Source organism: Phasianus colchicus, chromosome 12, assembly GCF_987193195.1.
Source record: "Phasianus colchicus chromosome 12, bPhaCol1.hap1.1, whole genome shotgun sequence".
Classification (NCBI taxonomy): Eukaryota; Metazoa; Chordata; class Aves; order Galliformes; family Phasianidae; genus Phasianus; species Phasianus colchicus.
In genome coordinates this window covers 6,043,499-6,060,583 of record NC_143447.1, presented here as the reverse complement: position 1 = coordinate 6,060,583, position 17,085 = coordinate 6,043,499, and the positions used below count along the sequence as shown (strand labels likewise).

General features: G+C 37.7%; 1 protein-coding gene and 1 long non-coding RNA gene across 3 annotated transcripts in view; one reads left to right on the top strand and one right to left on the bottom strand.

Annotated features, from left to right (window-relative positions):
* LOC149916248 (uncharacterized) overlaps positions 1-17,085 on the top strand; it is a 40,800-nt gene that overhangs the window by 2,716 nt on the left and 20,999 nt on the right. For both annotated transcript variants that reach the window (XR_016470322.1, XR_016470323.1), the window contains exons 3-4: positions 11,728-11,857; positions 12,064-12,210. This is a non-coding gene — a long non-coding RNA (uncharacterized LOC149916248). The remainder of the gene's footprint in view (positions 1-11,727; positions 11,858-12,063; positions 12,211-17,085) is intronic.
* Positions 1,147-17,085, bottom strand: part of TRPM1 (transient receptor potential cation channel subfamily M member 1) — a 93,718-nt gene continuing 77,779 nt past the window's right edge. The window contains exons 26-29 of the mRNA XM_090148762.1: positions 14,350-14,494; positions 12,017-12,216; positions 10,735-10,867; positions 1,147-8,904 (exon numbers count right to left, since the gene is read on the bottom strand). Coding sequence (XP_090004888.1) covers positions 7,626-8,904; positions 10,735-10,867; positions 12,017-12,216; positions 14,350-14,494 — 1,757 coding nt within the window. The 3' untranslated portion in view covers positions 1,147-7,625. The remainder of the gene's footprint in view (positions 8,905-10,734; positions 10,868-12,016; positions 12,217-14,349; positions 14,495-17,085) is intronic.

Genomic DNA, 17,085 nt, shown 5'->3' with positions numbered 1-17,085 from the left:
TTTAGGGCATCATTCAGATGCTCTGACTAAAATGCAAGGCCCCACCAATGGGGAGAGGTTTGCTTGAACAGTGAGGTGGGGAATGAACCACCAACACCTGCCTAGGTTGAGGAAGGAAATACGTGCATGCATTTAGAGCTGTGCAGCAGCCCAGGGCAGAACACCAGCAAGGCCCTCCATAACCATTTACTATGCTTGGACTTTCAGGCAGAGAAGATTAACACAAACCTATCCAGTACTTTTTTAGAACAAGTGCAGCTCTTTGCCCAAGCATCCCATCCGTACAGTGTTAGTGGACAATTCCCTTCATTGTATCCTCTACTTCTACATGTAAGGTTTATATTTTACGTTGAAAAATCGTTGTGTAAATGGCACTGTTTAATCTGTGTGGTACTGGGCTCAGCTCCTTTCTGTTTTCGATGTGCTGTGCTACAGAATCTGCTATTCGTTCAATGATGAATGCCTGACAGTGAGAGCAAGCTATACCTCCCCTCTTGCTGGTGACTGATCCCCTTTCATAAGCTAAATCCCTTGGATATTTGATAAGTGAGCAAGCCTGCAGGGACTTGTCCTCATCTTTATTCTTGCAAGTTTTTTGTTATTCAGAACACTGTTGAAAGAAAATTAAAATCAGGAAAAGGGTAGGAGAAAAGCAAGGGGGAGAGGAAGGGAGAAAGTCCAAATCAGCTGGGCTTAAAATTACATATAACAAATTTGCCAGTGTGATTAAATCTGTCAATTATTATTATCAAATTAGAATTACAAGATCATTTCTGCATGCCTTAGATGCCTTCTAAGAAGTGGCTGCGAAGGCAGTTTTACTCGAGGGAATGAGCATTTCAAAGAAGGACTGGACGGACGTTCGAATGGCAGTGCTGTTCTGAAAATGCAAACTCAGTAAAGCTCTCTGTAAACATAAGATCACAAGATTTGTGAGGGTTATTGTTGGAACTGATCACAAGTTGTCACTGGAAAAGTTTTATGCTAGTGGGAGGAGAACACTGATTTTACAGAAGTGAGTATTTTGGAGGAGCAAGTTAATTCTGTCTCAACTTGCAGTAGGATACAAGCAGACAGGGCAGTTAAGAAGAGGTAAGACAGGCAGAGCCAAGCACAGCAGACAGGCAAGGCAGGTAGGGCAGGGCACGTGAGGCAGGCAGGCAGGACAGACAAGGAAGTCCACTGAATCCCCTCCCTGCCACCTTTTGGCAATTCACTCCACTGTCTGCCCACCTCCAACCATTCTGCCTTACCTCACTTGCTCACTGTTTTCAAACAGTTCTGCTAGACCAGTGGTTTCTGAAAATAGTTTCATCTTATCAAAGCAGTCCTGAAAGAAAGGAGGGCAGCTACCTAGGGAACAAAGTCAGTGGATCTGAAAAGGCTGCAACTGTCCATTTTTATTCCAACAATTTTTTTAAAAACAGCATTTTTGATGCAGTGCAGTTATTTTTGTTGCTTAAACATTAAGTTAACTCCCATGTGCTAGATTGTCCAGGACACTTACACTTTTCCACTGTCATGGCCACCCCAGACCAGTTTGGCCAGCTTTCCTGGTGGTACCAGATCCCACATGCTGAGTGGCAGTTTTCTGAAGCCTCATATACAGTGCAAATTACTTGTAACAGTGAGATATCTAAGATATTTTTCTGCTTACCTATGGCTGTGGTTATAACGTGGTGTATTAACTGCACATCAGTTTAGGTATCTTCCTGAAAGTTCTAGTAAAACCTCACAAATCAGCTCTGTGGTTAGGGAAGTACTTTGGTTTGTGCAATGCTGGAGGTCTAGGGTTAAATAAGAACAGACTTTCATAACAATCCTTTTTGATCTCAGCAGATTACAGAATGGCTTTCATTAGACATGTTCAAGAACAGGTTAGACCACCATCTGCCACTGATGCTATCGCGGCAGTGCTGAACTCACTATAGTGCTGATGATCCGCCTCTTCCAGGCCTGTATTTCTGTGGTAACTTAAGGGTTTCATAGCATGAAGAATAGTTCAACTATTGATTTGCACTCCAGGACACAGAGATGTACACGTTGTGTGATTTCACAGCTTAGCAATGTGGCCAGAGCTACAGCAAATATGTGGCAAGTCTGCAAAATCAGGGATTTGTTGATGAAAGTTTATTGTATATTTAATTGAAAACATTGCAGTTTATTACTTCACCTGGACATCTCCTTGCTTTTTCACTCAATAGTCTGCACACTCAATTTGCCATAACTTGGAGTCAGAAACGTGGAACTTTTGTCGGAGACTTGTGAGGACAACAGCCTTACAGGTCCATATTAACTGCTGTGGAAAATAACCTTTATGTCTTAATTTAAATTTCTTAAGCAGTCTAAAAAATCTCTTTCTGGGTGTCTTTGATGAAGATTAAACAGAAGAATTTGTTAAATGTTATTTACACGAAGCAGCAACTTTGATACTCTTGGCCAGGATATGCAAAATGTATAAAAACTATGCAAAGGTTTTAGTTTCTTGAAGTATCCCAGAAGGAAAAAAAGAAACACACACACAAAAAAATCCCACCTACTTTTAAAGGCATATCTGTAAAGTGGAGGTAGTATTCTCAAGTGTGGGGGTTTAATGATGTTGAACTTTGCTGTGTTGTATAAAGATATTTTTCTTGTTAGTCACTATGTATGTATTTCTTGCCTGGAGATATTTGGAGCTATTAATTGGTACAATGTGCCACTTTGGCTTGCACTATTTAACATAGGTAATGTGATAATGACTCTCAGATTAACAGTGTTTCTAAACTACAGTCCAATTTTAATTCCCAGTAATGTTTGAAGTCTGTCAGACTGATGAGGTAATAGCTTGCTAAGCACAGCAATCCAGTTAGTGCAAAAAAAGAGAAATGCTGACGTCTAGAATCAGGGAGGATGAAGTGCTGCAGTTTCACAGAGGTTTTAGTGCTGTAGAGACAAAGGAGGAGCAGGAAGATGGAATTATGGAGTTCCTTTAACACCAAGCTCTTAACTGCTTTGGCTGAACAAATGCAAACACTAATTTATTTAAAGCCTGTTATGAAGGCTTACCTTACGTAAAAATGCAGGACATCAACCATAAAGTACCATTTTACACTATCAAGTTCTGTTTCTGTGGATTAGGCTCAAAGTTGAATGAAGTAAAAGACTGCAGTTTTAAGGGAATTATTCTAAAGTCTGCAGTTTGTCAGCATGGAATCCAAACTACTGGTGCCTATTGATTTTTGATTGCCCAACCTCTCTGGGTCTGACACTGCAAGAAATGAGCATTCAGTAGCCCAGTCAGGCTGAGCCTTACATTTGTTTACCTTTCTGCTTGATGCTGGGTCTCACTGGGTTATTAAGATCAACAATAATATCAGCTCAGGTGACCACTGCATGCAGTGGAGCATTTATCTGCAATGGCTGTAGAGAGGGAAGTGCCTTCTGGTCTAAGGTAGCCTCACAGCCCAGTTTATAGAGTATTGTCTCTGTCAGTAACAAGCCACAAGCGTTATGCTGACCTTGCAAGGCCTGAAGCTTGTCAGGATTGCTTTATCTGAACTTGTCTCAACCTGCCTGGAGCTGTGCCTTGGCTTGTTCATCTGTGAAAGCAATGTTTAGAATGAGAAGAAATTTCAGGCATAACGTGGACTTACAGGCCAGTGAAGAAAACCCAAGCTGTTCAGTTTGTTAGCAAACATAAAAATGCTCCTACAAAAGCAAACAAAGAGTAAGGAAAAAGACACCATCAACATCACACACACGCTAGTAAAGATGGGCAATGCACCGAGTGCTGACAGCTCGCAATATTTCCTTTCTACTTTCATTGCCAGTGACTCTTAAGACCCATAAGATCAGTGGAAACGTGAGGAAAACATCTAAGAAAAAGGGGCAGATAGTAGGAAGCACGTGTATATATGATTTTTACCTTACTGTTTTTTTTTTTCTTTCCCCTGCAGTAGTGTAGTAGGATTCTTTTCTCTCCTTTCATCTCTCTTTTCCTTTATTCTTGCTTTTCCTTTTCCCCCATAACAATTAGATCTGGACTAATAACAATTAGTACATTAGACTGTTAAAATTTCCATTACACTAACAATAATTTCATTATTTTGCATATAAGGTATGCCTCCTTTTTGCTTATCACGTGTTTTGGAGTATAACATGAATGCAATTAGCAGTGTGCAGAAGTTATAAGCTGACAATGACATTACCAGATAGAATCCCAGTAATGTGTCCAGGTGCTGCTGTCACTGTTTGAAAACTTACCTCTGCCATGACAAATTTTCAGGAGCAACTTCGTGGATTTACTGTCCAGAGCACCCATTACAGATCTTGTGGATCTTGTACATCTTATGAAACAATTCTTTTGACATCCTTACTGTCTTGTTTTCGGACAAGGCCTCACAGATACTTTTTTTAAAAAAAGACTGACATACATCTCACCATGCCTAGAACATAGGAAAGGGTCTAAAGAAGCCATCTGGAGAAACCATGTCGGGGAGAATCCAATTGTTCTTTGAATTCTTTACTAAATGATATGGCAAATTGACTCTTTTGGTTCTCAGGTATATAAATCCAGCATTTCAAATGGAAAGGGTGACTCTGCAATAGGATAGGGCTTGCCAAGTCAATGCCAAGTCAAAATATTCCCAGAATGATGCAATGTAAAATGAAATAATTAGAATCAGGTGGTACAGTTAAGAACCTGCCTACATTGCAATTAGTTAATGTGTTTGAAATATTTGCTTTGAGGGAAGAGGGATACGTCAGTATTGCAAGATACCGTACAGTGAATTCACTTAAATTAGCTCAGTGACACAGACACAGAATGCACCCTCTTTAGGCTTGACCTGGTTCGGTTTAGGTCGATTACATAGTAATCATTAAAAAAGTATACATATATAAGTTCAATTCACTATGACACTGCTGTGAAGTCATCCTTAGTAGGGGGAGGGAAGTGTCTTCTTAAAAGGCAGTGTTAAACATGTCTCTTCAGAAACACAAATTCTGTGCTCGCGATCTTTCACAAAGTGTTCAAGAAAGCATGAAGGTGGGCAGGCAAAAGTGTTAACCATATTCTGTTTAGTGTGCTCCAAATCTAGCATCAGCACTGTGTGCACATACATAGCCATATTTCAATCTTAATATGGCTATTTGTCTAACATAACTCTGCCAACGTCAATGTAGTCACTTCACATTTATTGGCAAGGAGGTTACCATTTCAGTTCATGCAGTGCAAAAGCACAGGAAACATCTGAGCCTGTATAGAGAATGTGATGGACAATTACTGGCAAGTGGTAAAAAAGAAACTTTCAGCCCATTTGCTGCGTAAGAAGAAACAGTAAGTGAAGAGTTTTTATATCCCTACAGTTGTCAGTTTGGTATACTGAATTAATTTCATATCTTTTTAATATGACTTCTTTATAAATGTTTTGCAGAAGAGAAGAAAATAAATACAACAGTAAAATGTTGTTTGAAAACTACATGCCACTTAGAAACTTTGTAATGCAAATGCTAAAAAATGTCTGGTCAAACAAAGCATGATTTAATGCAAATTTTATAAACACAACGTAACAAGAGGCATGCAACACACTGTATTGCGGTCCACAATGCACTCTGCTTGTTTAGCAAAGTGCTGAATAGCTGCATCCCTTTGTGTTTGTTGATGAATTAGTTCCTGGTGAGCGTGCAGGCAAACAATAAAAAGGCATTGACAAATTGGAGGACATATTAACCACGCATACAAAATAGCTGTGTAGCTGCATAGAAAGGTAACACAAAAGTAAACATGGAAGTGAAACAATTTCAAATGTCATTCTGTTTATATAAAATGTCACATTCCCTAAACTTGAATAAAAAAAGAAGCCCTCATGAAAAACAAATGTCAACACTGTAACAGTGAAACCAGTGAACACGTTCATAAGATCAAGCTGGCAAAAATGTATGGTAACTGAACTTTCCCAAATGTCTATGTCACTGTGATCAAGCAGCATGGTAGCAATACTTCTAAAGTAGTTATGGATGGAGTATGAAAATATAATACAAATAATAAAAAAATTTGGTGCCATCAATACATTTTAAAGTGTTACATCAATCTCTGTATTCCAGTGTGCTGTAAGAAGCATTAGTACTGAAATGTACATAATGAGGAGCTGATGGGGGGGAAAGAAATTTTGTCTTTTCAAAATAGCATATAAATGACTGTTACTGAGTTAAGTGTAAACTTTTGACTGGTATTCTGTGAACAAATGACACATTTTTAACTTATTTTCTTTCTTTTCTGCTAAATGGTATGCTTTCCCTGCAGAGAGAGGGGCTGAATACTTAGGAATACAAAATTCCTAAAACATAACAGAGACGAATGAGGCAAATGAAAAATCATACTATTAGGAAGGAAATTATCAAAACCTAGCATATGGAATGCTACTGCTGAGACAAGCATTCTGGCTAACTGTAACTAGAAATATGGATTTCCAGTTTTGGTTGCTGAGTGATAGAAAATACTTGCTCTGTAGAGAGGGCTTTTTCATTTGAAATTTCTTTTTGAAATTGACTCAAGGAATGGAATTCCTCTTCTCATCTATAGAATCTATTTTTTGTTTAGATTGACTCAAAGAAACTCTAGTTCCTTGTGCACTGTCATAATGAAATTGCAGAATTAAAGATCAATTTGTCACAGTAGATTTACTTCAAATGCAGATTGGCCATGTTCTGATCTCACCCAATCAGAATGCATTTCCTGCTTGTTTTTTTCTTTTGCAGGCAGAACAGTTTCCTTCTCCACATGGGATTCTGTTATTACCCTGTTTATATAAAACACTAATGCAGATCTTGGATTCATATTATTAAAATCACCCTACACTTTAAATACTGAAAATCTCTCTAAACATTTTGAAACAACAATCACTGTTTTTCAACAGCTTAAGGCTGCCAGAATGCTTTGGGGCTGAGACAGATATGATCCTGAAAGCAAACTATGTCAGCCAAGTTCAAGGACAGGTCAAGAATATGCGTATGCATAGCATTCCAGGTCAGGTTTTTCCAAACATAACTGTATTTTTCCACTCAGAATTATTCTATTGGGTAGAAGCTGCTGGTTCTGCCTTTCTGAAAGTACTGCCCACGAAGCATGCACAAAACAAGAAGTGAAATAGGACTACATAATTCTTCCATGCATTCAACAATTTTGTTTTGATCTGAAAACATAATGGCCACAAAGAAACCAGCTGCGTGAGGATAAAAACAATGGCTGGTTAAAAATTAGTGCAGTTTAAGTAGTCTTCTGATAAAGAGGAAAAAATATTTTCTAAATTATTAAATGATTGTATTGTCCTTTCAAGAGCTTTTATGAAGACCCTGTCAGTAAATGAGTTTACAAGGGAAATGGAAATGGAACAAAGATGAATGCTGTCACCATCTGCAGACCAGCCTGCTTTTATATCTGCCTCTGAGAGAGTATCTCCCTTTCACTTGACCAAGCAAGGATTTATTTAAGAGCAGAACATGCACCTAATAAGTTTAAAACGAAGAGAAACAAATGTATGCAGCATTATTCTGTATAAATTCATTAAAAAATCCATCTTTTTTTTCAATTAGCCATGCTACTTTTTTGATGGTCAATAAAAAAACAGGGGCTGGAAGCCATTTCAACACTCAGTTTCTGTGGACGCATTTTCTTGTCTAGCTTTCTGTTCTTCTGTTGCACTGCCAAATGCTACTACTAAGTTAGTTACACTAGTAGCATGTCCTGGTCTGTTTAATTTGTCCTTTATAGACTTGGCTTTCCGAGAATGGCTGTGCAAACTCTTTGATCTTACTGATGGGAACCCAGAAGTCCTTTCTGGCTTTACTGATAACAAGTTCTCTGTCTGAGTTCTGACAGCGGCAGGCATAGAGGCGTAAGAGGCACTAATACCTGCTTCACCAACATCACTGTCATCGTCTGTGTCCATCTGTAACTGTTTCTGTTCTGCTTGCCTTTCTGCTTCAGAGATAATACCTGGGTATTCTGGAGGACGTTCTTGAGAAAGTTGCTGCTCAACTTCATACTTCCACTCTGTAGCCCACTGCTCAATTGTAGAAGGGCACACCTGATCCATGATGGTACTATATTCTGTTGTCCAGTTGTTTACCCCTCCAACCAGCTTCCCACCCTGTGCAAATATAAAGCTCCTTGACTTCATCATAGTAGTTTGACAAGCACCGAATGTTTCAGGAGGAAAATAGCGCATTGCTTTAGATTTGTCCAAGGGATAAGAGATGGTTGCCTCTAACTTGGTCCGTTCTACTTTCAGCTGAGTGTTTTGAAAATCTGATCTTGGTACTGATTGTCTGTTCATAATAACATCCATCTGGTTTAAACTTTGAGGAGCCATTTCATCCTTCTTGAAAATTCCTTGGTTTTCATCCCCCAAACCACCTGAGCCAGAATGGGGACTGGAAATATTCTGTGTAATGTCTAATGCAGATCTACTGCAATCTGCTGGGGTCACTGCATTAGCACTAGAGGTATAATGGAGACTGGTATGGTGCTCTGGAACCAGCATCCTTGGGTCTGCTCCATCTTCTTTTGTACCAACAGAATGGGCTTTTTTACGTGATCCCATAGCTGGCGACATTGAAGCGGTGCTGTCATCATATGCTAACTCATCGCCACCAACATGGTATCTATACATGCTGTAACCATCCGAGCTGTTGACACTGCTTTGCCTTAGGAGATACGCAGCATCACATTCAGATGAAGCCCGTGATCGTGTATACGTTAGCTCAGATTTGTCAACACCTGCCAGCTTCTCAAGAGCATTCACCATCCGACCAGATAGTTCTTCTAACTGAGAGAGTCGAAGGTCAACCGTTTGAAGAGAAGCTTTCATAAAATGTTCTCTTTCATTCACTTCTTCTAGCCTCATTGACATATTTTCAACTCTGTCGGATGTAAAAGAGGAAGCATAAAACATACAGTGGGATGGTGCAGTAACCCATTACAGGCACCAGCTACTAATTTCTTCTAATGGCAGAAATCTGTGCTATGTATAACTCATCACTTGTTCCTGTTTGTAGCACAGTGCTTGTGCATTTACTTTTACCTGCGCTTTCCTCACACTATTTTAGAGGACTATTTGAACTTCGCCTTTATTTACATGCCAGGACAGTACAAGACTTGCAGCCCTTTGTTAGAGCCTACTATTAAATTCCTCTCTGAGTGTGCCACCTGCTTCACATTCAGTTATCCTCTTTCACAGTGAAGCACCAATTAATTATATGAAAAATACCTTCTAAAGGCATGTTCACAGGATGACTTAAAATAGCATCCAGGCATGTTGTAAAACAGGTTTTGTGGCTGTATGAAGAGAACACACTACTGTTTACAGAATTACTTTATGTTTTGAAATACCTTCCAATTAAGGATAAGAGCAAAGGGGAACAGAATTTATTTTCTTTTCCTTTATTTATTTTATCATTTAGTTCATAATGGACTTGATGGTACTAGGAGAATGCATGTAAAAGCCAGGCATTAGGATGTGACTTAGAGAACATGCAGTACTAAATCAACTGTGGAAATTAAATTAACATTCTTTTGCTCTCGCACACAAAAGATGATGAAGCATTTGGAGCAAGCAGCATGAGAATTATGCAAATCTGGTTTGTGGCTACAAGATCATAGTGAATCATGAGGCTTACCAACCCTGCTTTATTCTCTCATACAATACCTAGGATTTTGACAAATTACCATGGATAGTGTAATAGAAATGAGTTGATGACACACAGCAGATTTCATTTACTTCTCTGTTCTCAAATTCCACATATAATATTGCAAGGTGTTTACTGCTTGCCTTCAACAGAAAGATATTTATCTGTTAGGGAATTAAATGGCTTATGGAACAACCTCATTAGAAATGTTAAAAGGAAGTGAGATATATATACATAGAGAGTGGTGCATAATTAAAGAAGAATACTGTGAGGGAGATTAAGGCAAAAATGTTTAAACTATGTACCATTTCCATTATAAGGAGAATTATTCATCATTTCAAGGAGGTGATAAGAGACCTCATCCCCTGAGTTACTTAGAGCTACTACTGGAATAGGCAAAGCCTTTGGGAACAGTTCTGCCAAAGGATATGATACAAAAGTGCTGCTGCCATTGTAACTATTTGATTTCACATCAATACACAAACATCACCTAGTCCTCAGAATAGCTTCATAATTTGCACTTGACTATTCCCTGTCTTTTAAATGAGGAAGTCCACATAGGAAAGCTCAATACCTTGTTCAAAGCTTCTAAGAGACTGCTGGCAGAGGTTCAAATTTGGCTGTTCTGAGTGCTGGACTGTAGTCTGAATCATAGGTATGAGTGAAGAACTCCCAGTACTTTTGTTATTAAGCTCTACCATGTTTATTACGATTGAATTAGCTGCTGGAATCTGAACATGTACTATTTTGCTCAAGCAGATAAGCAGCATAACTATGATCTTAGCTGGGTGAGATGGAAAAAATAACTCTGAACAAAAATGCTCTTACACTGAAGCTACCCAAACCTTAGTGGTATGCTATCAGGAGCAACAAAAAGCTTGATTTTGTGAGAGATGCATCTGCACTGACATTTACCTGGGATTAAGATTCTGAAATAGTGGTGGTTTTCTTAAAGGTCTGAAACCATTTGTACTTTAGGTGAACTATGGTTATAATGAGGGACAAAAAAGCAATGTATTGTTCCAGACGATGTCGGGGGTTTTTTAATTTGTTTTAAATAGGTACCTTTCAGAGGTAACTCTGATGCGCTCATCATTAGACGATTGCTGCTCATCCTCTTTTTCCTGAAAGTATTCTTCCACACACTGCTCTTCAAACTCGTACAGCTTTTTTAGCTCTTCATCATTTAGAAATAACTCTGTGAAACAGAAGAAAAAAAATATTAATTTCCTTTTTCTGAAAATCTGTCAGTCAGTTTAAGTCCAATGTAGTGGGCTATTTCAGACAGATGGATACTGCAAATTCCACTCCTGCGCTAAATGAATAGATGATTTTGTAGATAGGAAATGAGTACTTAGCCAAAATGGCCATGGTTCTGAAAGCAGTGTGATGCATTATGACTGTAATCTTCTTCTATGACCATCCACAGTATGCTGTATTTTCTCACAGACCTTTCAACTTTTTAATAGTAGTGCTACATTTTGAACAAACTGAGCAGATTTTACAGGGTAAGACAATCTTTACCAGCTTGATAGTTCCTTAATTCAAATATTGCTCATAAAGCTTGCCAGTTATAGGCAATAGATAATCTAATATAACAGTTTCCCAGACATTCTTTGGATAAGACATTCAAAAACTTAAAATTGAGTAAAGAAAATCCAAGGGAAACATAAGCTCTTGGGACATTTTATCCTTGATTTGAATTAGTCTCCTTTTATTTGTAGGGACCGTTATATTTACATTTTTTTCCTCAGTTTTTTTCCTGTTTTTAAAATCAAAAGCATATTGTGCAAACATATAATAATTGCAGGGTATTTTTCCTGTGAAATGCAGAAATACAGGAGTAATTGTGAGCATCTGATTATCTCAGTGAGGTACATAATGAAAAAATAATAATTGCAGAGAATGTTAGAAGTAGAATGCTCACATCCTTGTAGTTCTGTGAAATGACAGATAGGTCTATAACATGGAGAAATGAAAGTGGTGGTACACAGATTGCTCACAATCACAAGGTTGAATGTACAGATGACATTTGATACTGTGGCCTCTTCTTTTCAGATTCCTATTTGCCTCTTCCGGTGTATGAACTTCACAAGCACATGTTGAAAATGGATTATGTGGATGCCATGTCATCCATGTCAAGAAAGTGTTCATTAGCAGTGCAGCATCACATATACTTAAGGAAGAGGTCAGTAGCTGTTAACCTGATATAAAATTTGTTCCATGCTTCCTCTGCAAATACATTGGACCATAAATGTGAAGGAAATTAATATTTTGTCATTGGAAAAGCTACTCCTTTCTGCTATCATGTGCAAAAAACTCTATTCAGAGAAGATTTACTGCATACTCAGCCCCCTGTCACGCTCATCCTGGTCTCCTTCACGCTTCTTGCAGCGACAGCAGACTCGCTTGATGATTATGTAGAGGTGGCTGAAGATAATCATTGGTGGTGGGAGGACAGGTCTGTCATGGAATGTCATGATCAGCTGGTACCGCTGGAACTTCCACACTTGGTTGGATATTGATTTTACTTCAAAGAAGGTATTGCTGAAAGAGAATAGGTATAATTTTCATTGGGCCTTTAAGTTTACTTAACATTTAACAAGAACAACATTGAAAAAAGAAGACACTAAATAACCACATGAGGCCACACAACTTGCTTGGTTCAGCTCTTTGTTGATGCAGCTGAACTTGATAAACTAATGATTACACTAAACTCATTATTTCACTACTTCTTTTGAAGGTAGCAAAGCAGGTGCACCACATCCCCTATGCACCACCCAAAAGAGTCCTCTTCATTTTCTTCTACCACATAAAGCATTTTAGCTGTCAGTTAAGATAAATGTGCACAATTTATGAATCAGATAACTAGTATTTTGGAGCTTGGTTATAAAGTACTTCTATTAATATATACTCATATTTGATATTTGACAAAGTATTAAATCCATGAAAGATATTTTCCACGCTAAGCCCAGAAGAGTCACATCTTTTTTTCTTTTAACATGTTAATCAGCTTGACCTATATAGAACACTTCTCAAGTTTTTACAAAATGCCCTAAACTTAAACTTTGTTCATTCAGACTTCTAATTTGAAAATATTGGATATTCATTTAAAAGGAGTTGTTTGTGGGAGTTACAGCTTCATCATTTCTACATCAGAATGAGTTTTATTATAGAGACAATCTATTAGCAATTCAGTGAATACGAAGGAATAGAGAACTGTATTCAATCCGGAGACAACAATATTCAATGTTACAAGATGCAAACTAAGAAAATTTGGAAGTTCTGTCTTAGATGATTTTTTTCAAGCTATTTTAAAATATGCTAGGACAGTTCATTTCTATGATGATCCTGACACTTCCTCTTTTTATCTTTTCTATTTCTTTTCTAACTTTCTGTGCTTTGGAATATTCACAAAACCAGACAAGACACTTCTTCAAAAATGGAGAATTCTTGAGTGCACAAATCACTCAATTTCTTTTGACTAAGAATATGAGATTACTTACACAGATAAATGTCAATCTGACTTCATTCTATGTCTCCTGCACAGCAAGAATTACCCAGCTACAACTCACCCCCCTGCAACCATGCTAGGATAGCAGGAGTTAACAGTATGACCTACTTCTGAAACTGCTGATTCCTTCCTCTCTTCAGCCAATAATAGTTACCATTGTAAGATGCTTCCCCTTCCCCCTAGCAATGTGACTGGCATTTGGGTACTTTAAAATTCATGACCTTTTAAGCTAAATACATCAAATGAAAGACAGGCTTTGTGAGCTGTAGCTTTCTGGGCACAAAATGAACTATTTTTGTGGTTGTGCTGTCCATTACCTATGCCAGCAAACCCTGCAACACTGCATATCTATGGGAATCAAAATGGAATCACCTGCTTTTCTCAATAGGTGTTCTGGGAAAATTTTACTAGCAAGGAGATGTATTAATTTTTCCTATTTTTATTTTCCAGTTCCTAGCTCATTATAGGAAATGCATGAGGCATAACTGTTGCATATAACTGTTGGCAGAAAGTACAAGCAGTGGAAATGCATTTAATTTTACTCCAGAGAATTCTAAGCATGGATTTATGGAATAATGCTATGAATTTGCACAGTTGCACATTGGTTGCACTGCCATAAATGCAGCCATAGATTTTAGTAAAATGTACCTATCTTTTCTATTGGTTTAAGGTAATATACACTCCTTTCTTGGGAGATATAGGAACTCTGCAAGACTTTCATTTCTTTTTCTCTAAATTAGAAGCAAAGTAAGAAGAAAAATAAGGAAAAGAAGCCAGATGATGCATGGATGCAGCGGAAATGTCTCATATTTTTGATGTTCAGATTTTCATTCTGCAGATCTATGGTAGAATCATGTTTGCCAGTGGTTGCAAGAGTTCTATCACATATATAGGTTTAGTGGATTCAGTTTTCATCTTTACAAAACAATCTTGAAGCCTGTCAGTAACCATTAGACCCTAATTGTAAGTAGTCATTCTCTCATACACATCACTGCAAATCTGTACCAAATTTTCTTTTGCTCTTTCCCAATGTATTCCAAATATTTACTAGTCATGTTCATAGAGAAATTTTGAGCGTGAATGCAAACCCTTGCAAAATCTGTTGATGGACTCTCACTGAAACTTTATCTTGACAATAAGAAATTAGTGCATGATCATTTACATACTTGAAGACTGCAATCAGCAGGTTTACCAGCAGAATATTTGCTACCAAGAGGTAACAAGCCATAATAGCAGGAGTGAGCCAGGCCCCTGGTATGCATGGAGGGAGACGTTTACCATCCTCATCGTAAAGATTGTCTCCACAAGGAGCTGAAGAAAAGACAGGAAAGGTATTTACATTTCCTGATACTTGAGAACAGACTCACTTATAGATGACACACATGTAAAGTCTACCAAACCAAATAAATTTTGCCAGTTTATTTCCAGTGGCAAGTATGTATAATTTCTAGTCCAAATTCTGCTTCTAACTACACCACGCAAAAATAATTTCACATAATAGTGAATGGTTACATGGCTTAAGGTTTAATGCACAATGTAGCTTCCTCTTCAAATTCATATGGCTTTTTTTTTTCTCCACAGTAACATTATAGAACAAGATCTTGATGTGCACATGTATAATTTCATAACAGCATTTTAAAAACATCTCTGACTAAACTTGTGTGCATATCTTTTCAAATACATAAACGGATTTATTTAGTGGTCCAAGATTGCTGAATGTGAATCAGGCCTTCATCAGAGCTCTGAGTGTTTAAGTAGGCCCTAACTACCCTAAACAGCTTCTCCTGAGGTCTACACCTACAAGCCCTACGCATATCTGTTCTTGCCCAAGCTACATCAGGTGTGCAGGCATCACATTTTTCTCATGGATGGACTTTGGACCTATACTTGTCTCCTGGATAAACCCTTCTTTTGTTTCAGCCCTGTCTTCTCTCACTGCAACCTGAACTCCCTAGCTAGGCCCTGGATTATTACTTGCCTTGTCTTGTTAGCAATTAGCAGCAGCCATCTCTGAGAGACTGGGTCACCCTGGGGAGGGCATTGCTCACCCTAGGTCCCTGCTCTCTCTTATCCTTAGGGCCAGCCCTGCTCTTGTTGCTTCCTGGAGATCAGAGCTGCAAATCTGCCCCGAATACCAAGTACTGCTACACAGACAGAAATTGTTTATGATTTAAAAAAAAAAAAAGAAAAGTCGGTAAACCTTTATTTTTTTCCCTTGAAAAAAGTCATAAAGTTGTATGCATTTATTAACTTGTTCTTGAGTAGAAAATTTCAGTTTCTCATCTTTTTATGCCAACTTTCTTTATTATTCACAATCGTAATTTTATCTTAAGGAGAGTATAAAAGGGAAGTCAAATTAATCATAATATTACTCATGTGGACCAATGAAAGTAATGCTAAAAAAGCCACCAATACAATATCTAGATAATCGAAGGGAATTATTTATAATGTGACAATCATGCATGATAATTTTAAAAAATGATTACCTTACTGGCAGTCTACTAGAAACAAATCATAGCAATCACATAAGCTTGACTAAAACTTCTGATGTGCAACATATATTACGATAGTTTTCCCCCTCTTTTCAGATGAAACTATTTTGGTAGCAAAACAACGCACACATGAATATCAAATGAACCCTATAATTAAAATGTCTAGTGAAGATCTAGCATCTAGTGAAAAGATTAATGAACATATTCAGCTAAATGAGATAATCAGCTCCCCAGATAGACTTACGATTGATTTCCATGGCATAGACTGAATTGCATTCCAGTGGAACAAAATGAAAAAGGAAGCAAGGAGAGAAAGAAGACAATAGAATAATATAGGGAAAAAAAAAAAAAAGAAAACAACAAAGAAGATGATTGAAAATATAGTTTTGCTGCCAAGAAAGTATAAACAAGTCAAGTGTCAAAACAGTAGAGACATACAGTTAGAAAGAATGTCTTTGTTAAAACTGCGTGGTATATTGTAATTTCCTTTTCATTTTGTGTTCCCCAAACGTTACACATGGCAGCAAATTCATGACATTAAAATAAACCACAAAATGCTGATGGCAGATGATCGTTTAAACACACAAAATATTTCAGGCAACTAAACAAAATTGATAGTCACCACAAACACAAAATAACTCAGTTACCACATGAAATCATTCTTTCAGCTATTAAGGAAATATTTCTCATTTTTATTATTATTTTATCATTTTAAGGATCATCTTAGCTTTGTGTTCACTAGCTGTTTCTGTTGAATAGCTGAGTTTCCGTTAATAGTCATGATACTGCTGTCATTACAGTACAATATCACTAAAGCTCATTTAGATGGCAGTATAGATACTTGCTCCCCAGCCCCTAAATGGCGATTGTAAAAAGAATCACAGTATTCGAAGAAACTCAGCTCAGCTTCTCTATTGTTTAAGAATATGTTGCTGATGAATAACACTAACTTGTTGATCATGGGCATCTTCTGAATGGAGTGAATCAGACTGAAGACAGCATTAGGAAAAGCATTACCAGCAAGTGGAGGGAGGTAGTTATTCCCCTCTTTCTACCTTGGTGAAACCACATCTGTACTAGCATATGTACATTACAAAGAACGTAGAGAATATACTGTGCACACTTTTCAGAATATAAGCAGCTCATTGAAACAGCATATACACAGTGCTGGAATAGCAGCTTGTACTGTTTCAGATAAAGTGCAAAGTGCATAATGCACACTAAAGAGGGCCAGCTGCATGTGTGACTGTACAAATTTCAAACACTAACACAAAACTATCAGTAACATGGCAGTGACAGTGTCCATCTCCTCAAAAACAGACCTTTTTTTTTTTTTTTCAAACTGCAGCTTTTGTACATAAAATGCTATTTCCACAGCTGAAGCTAATCAAGCTGATTTATTTTTATTTT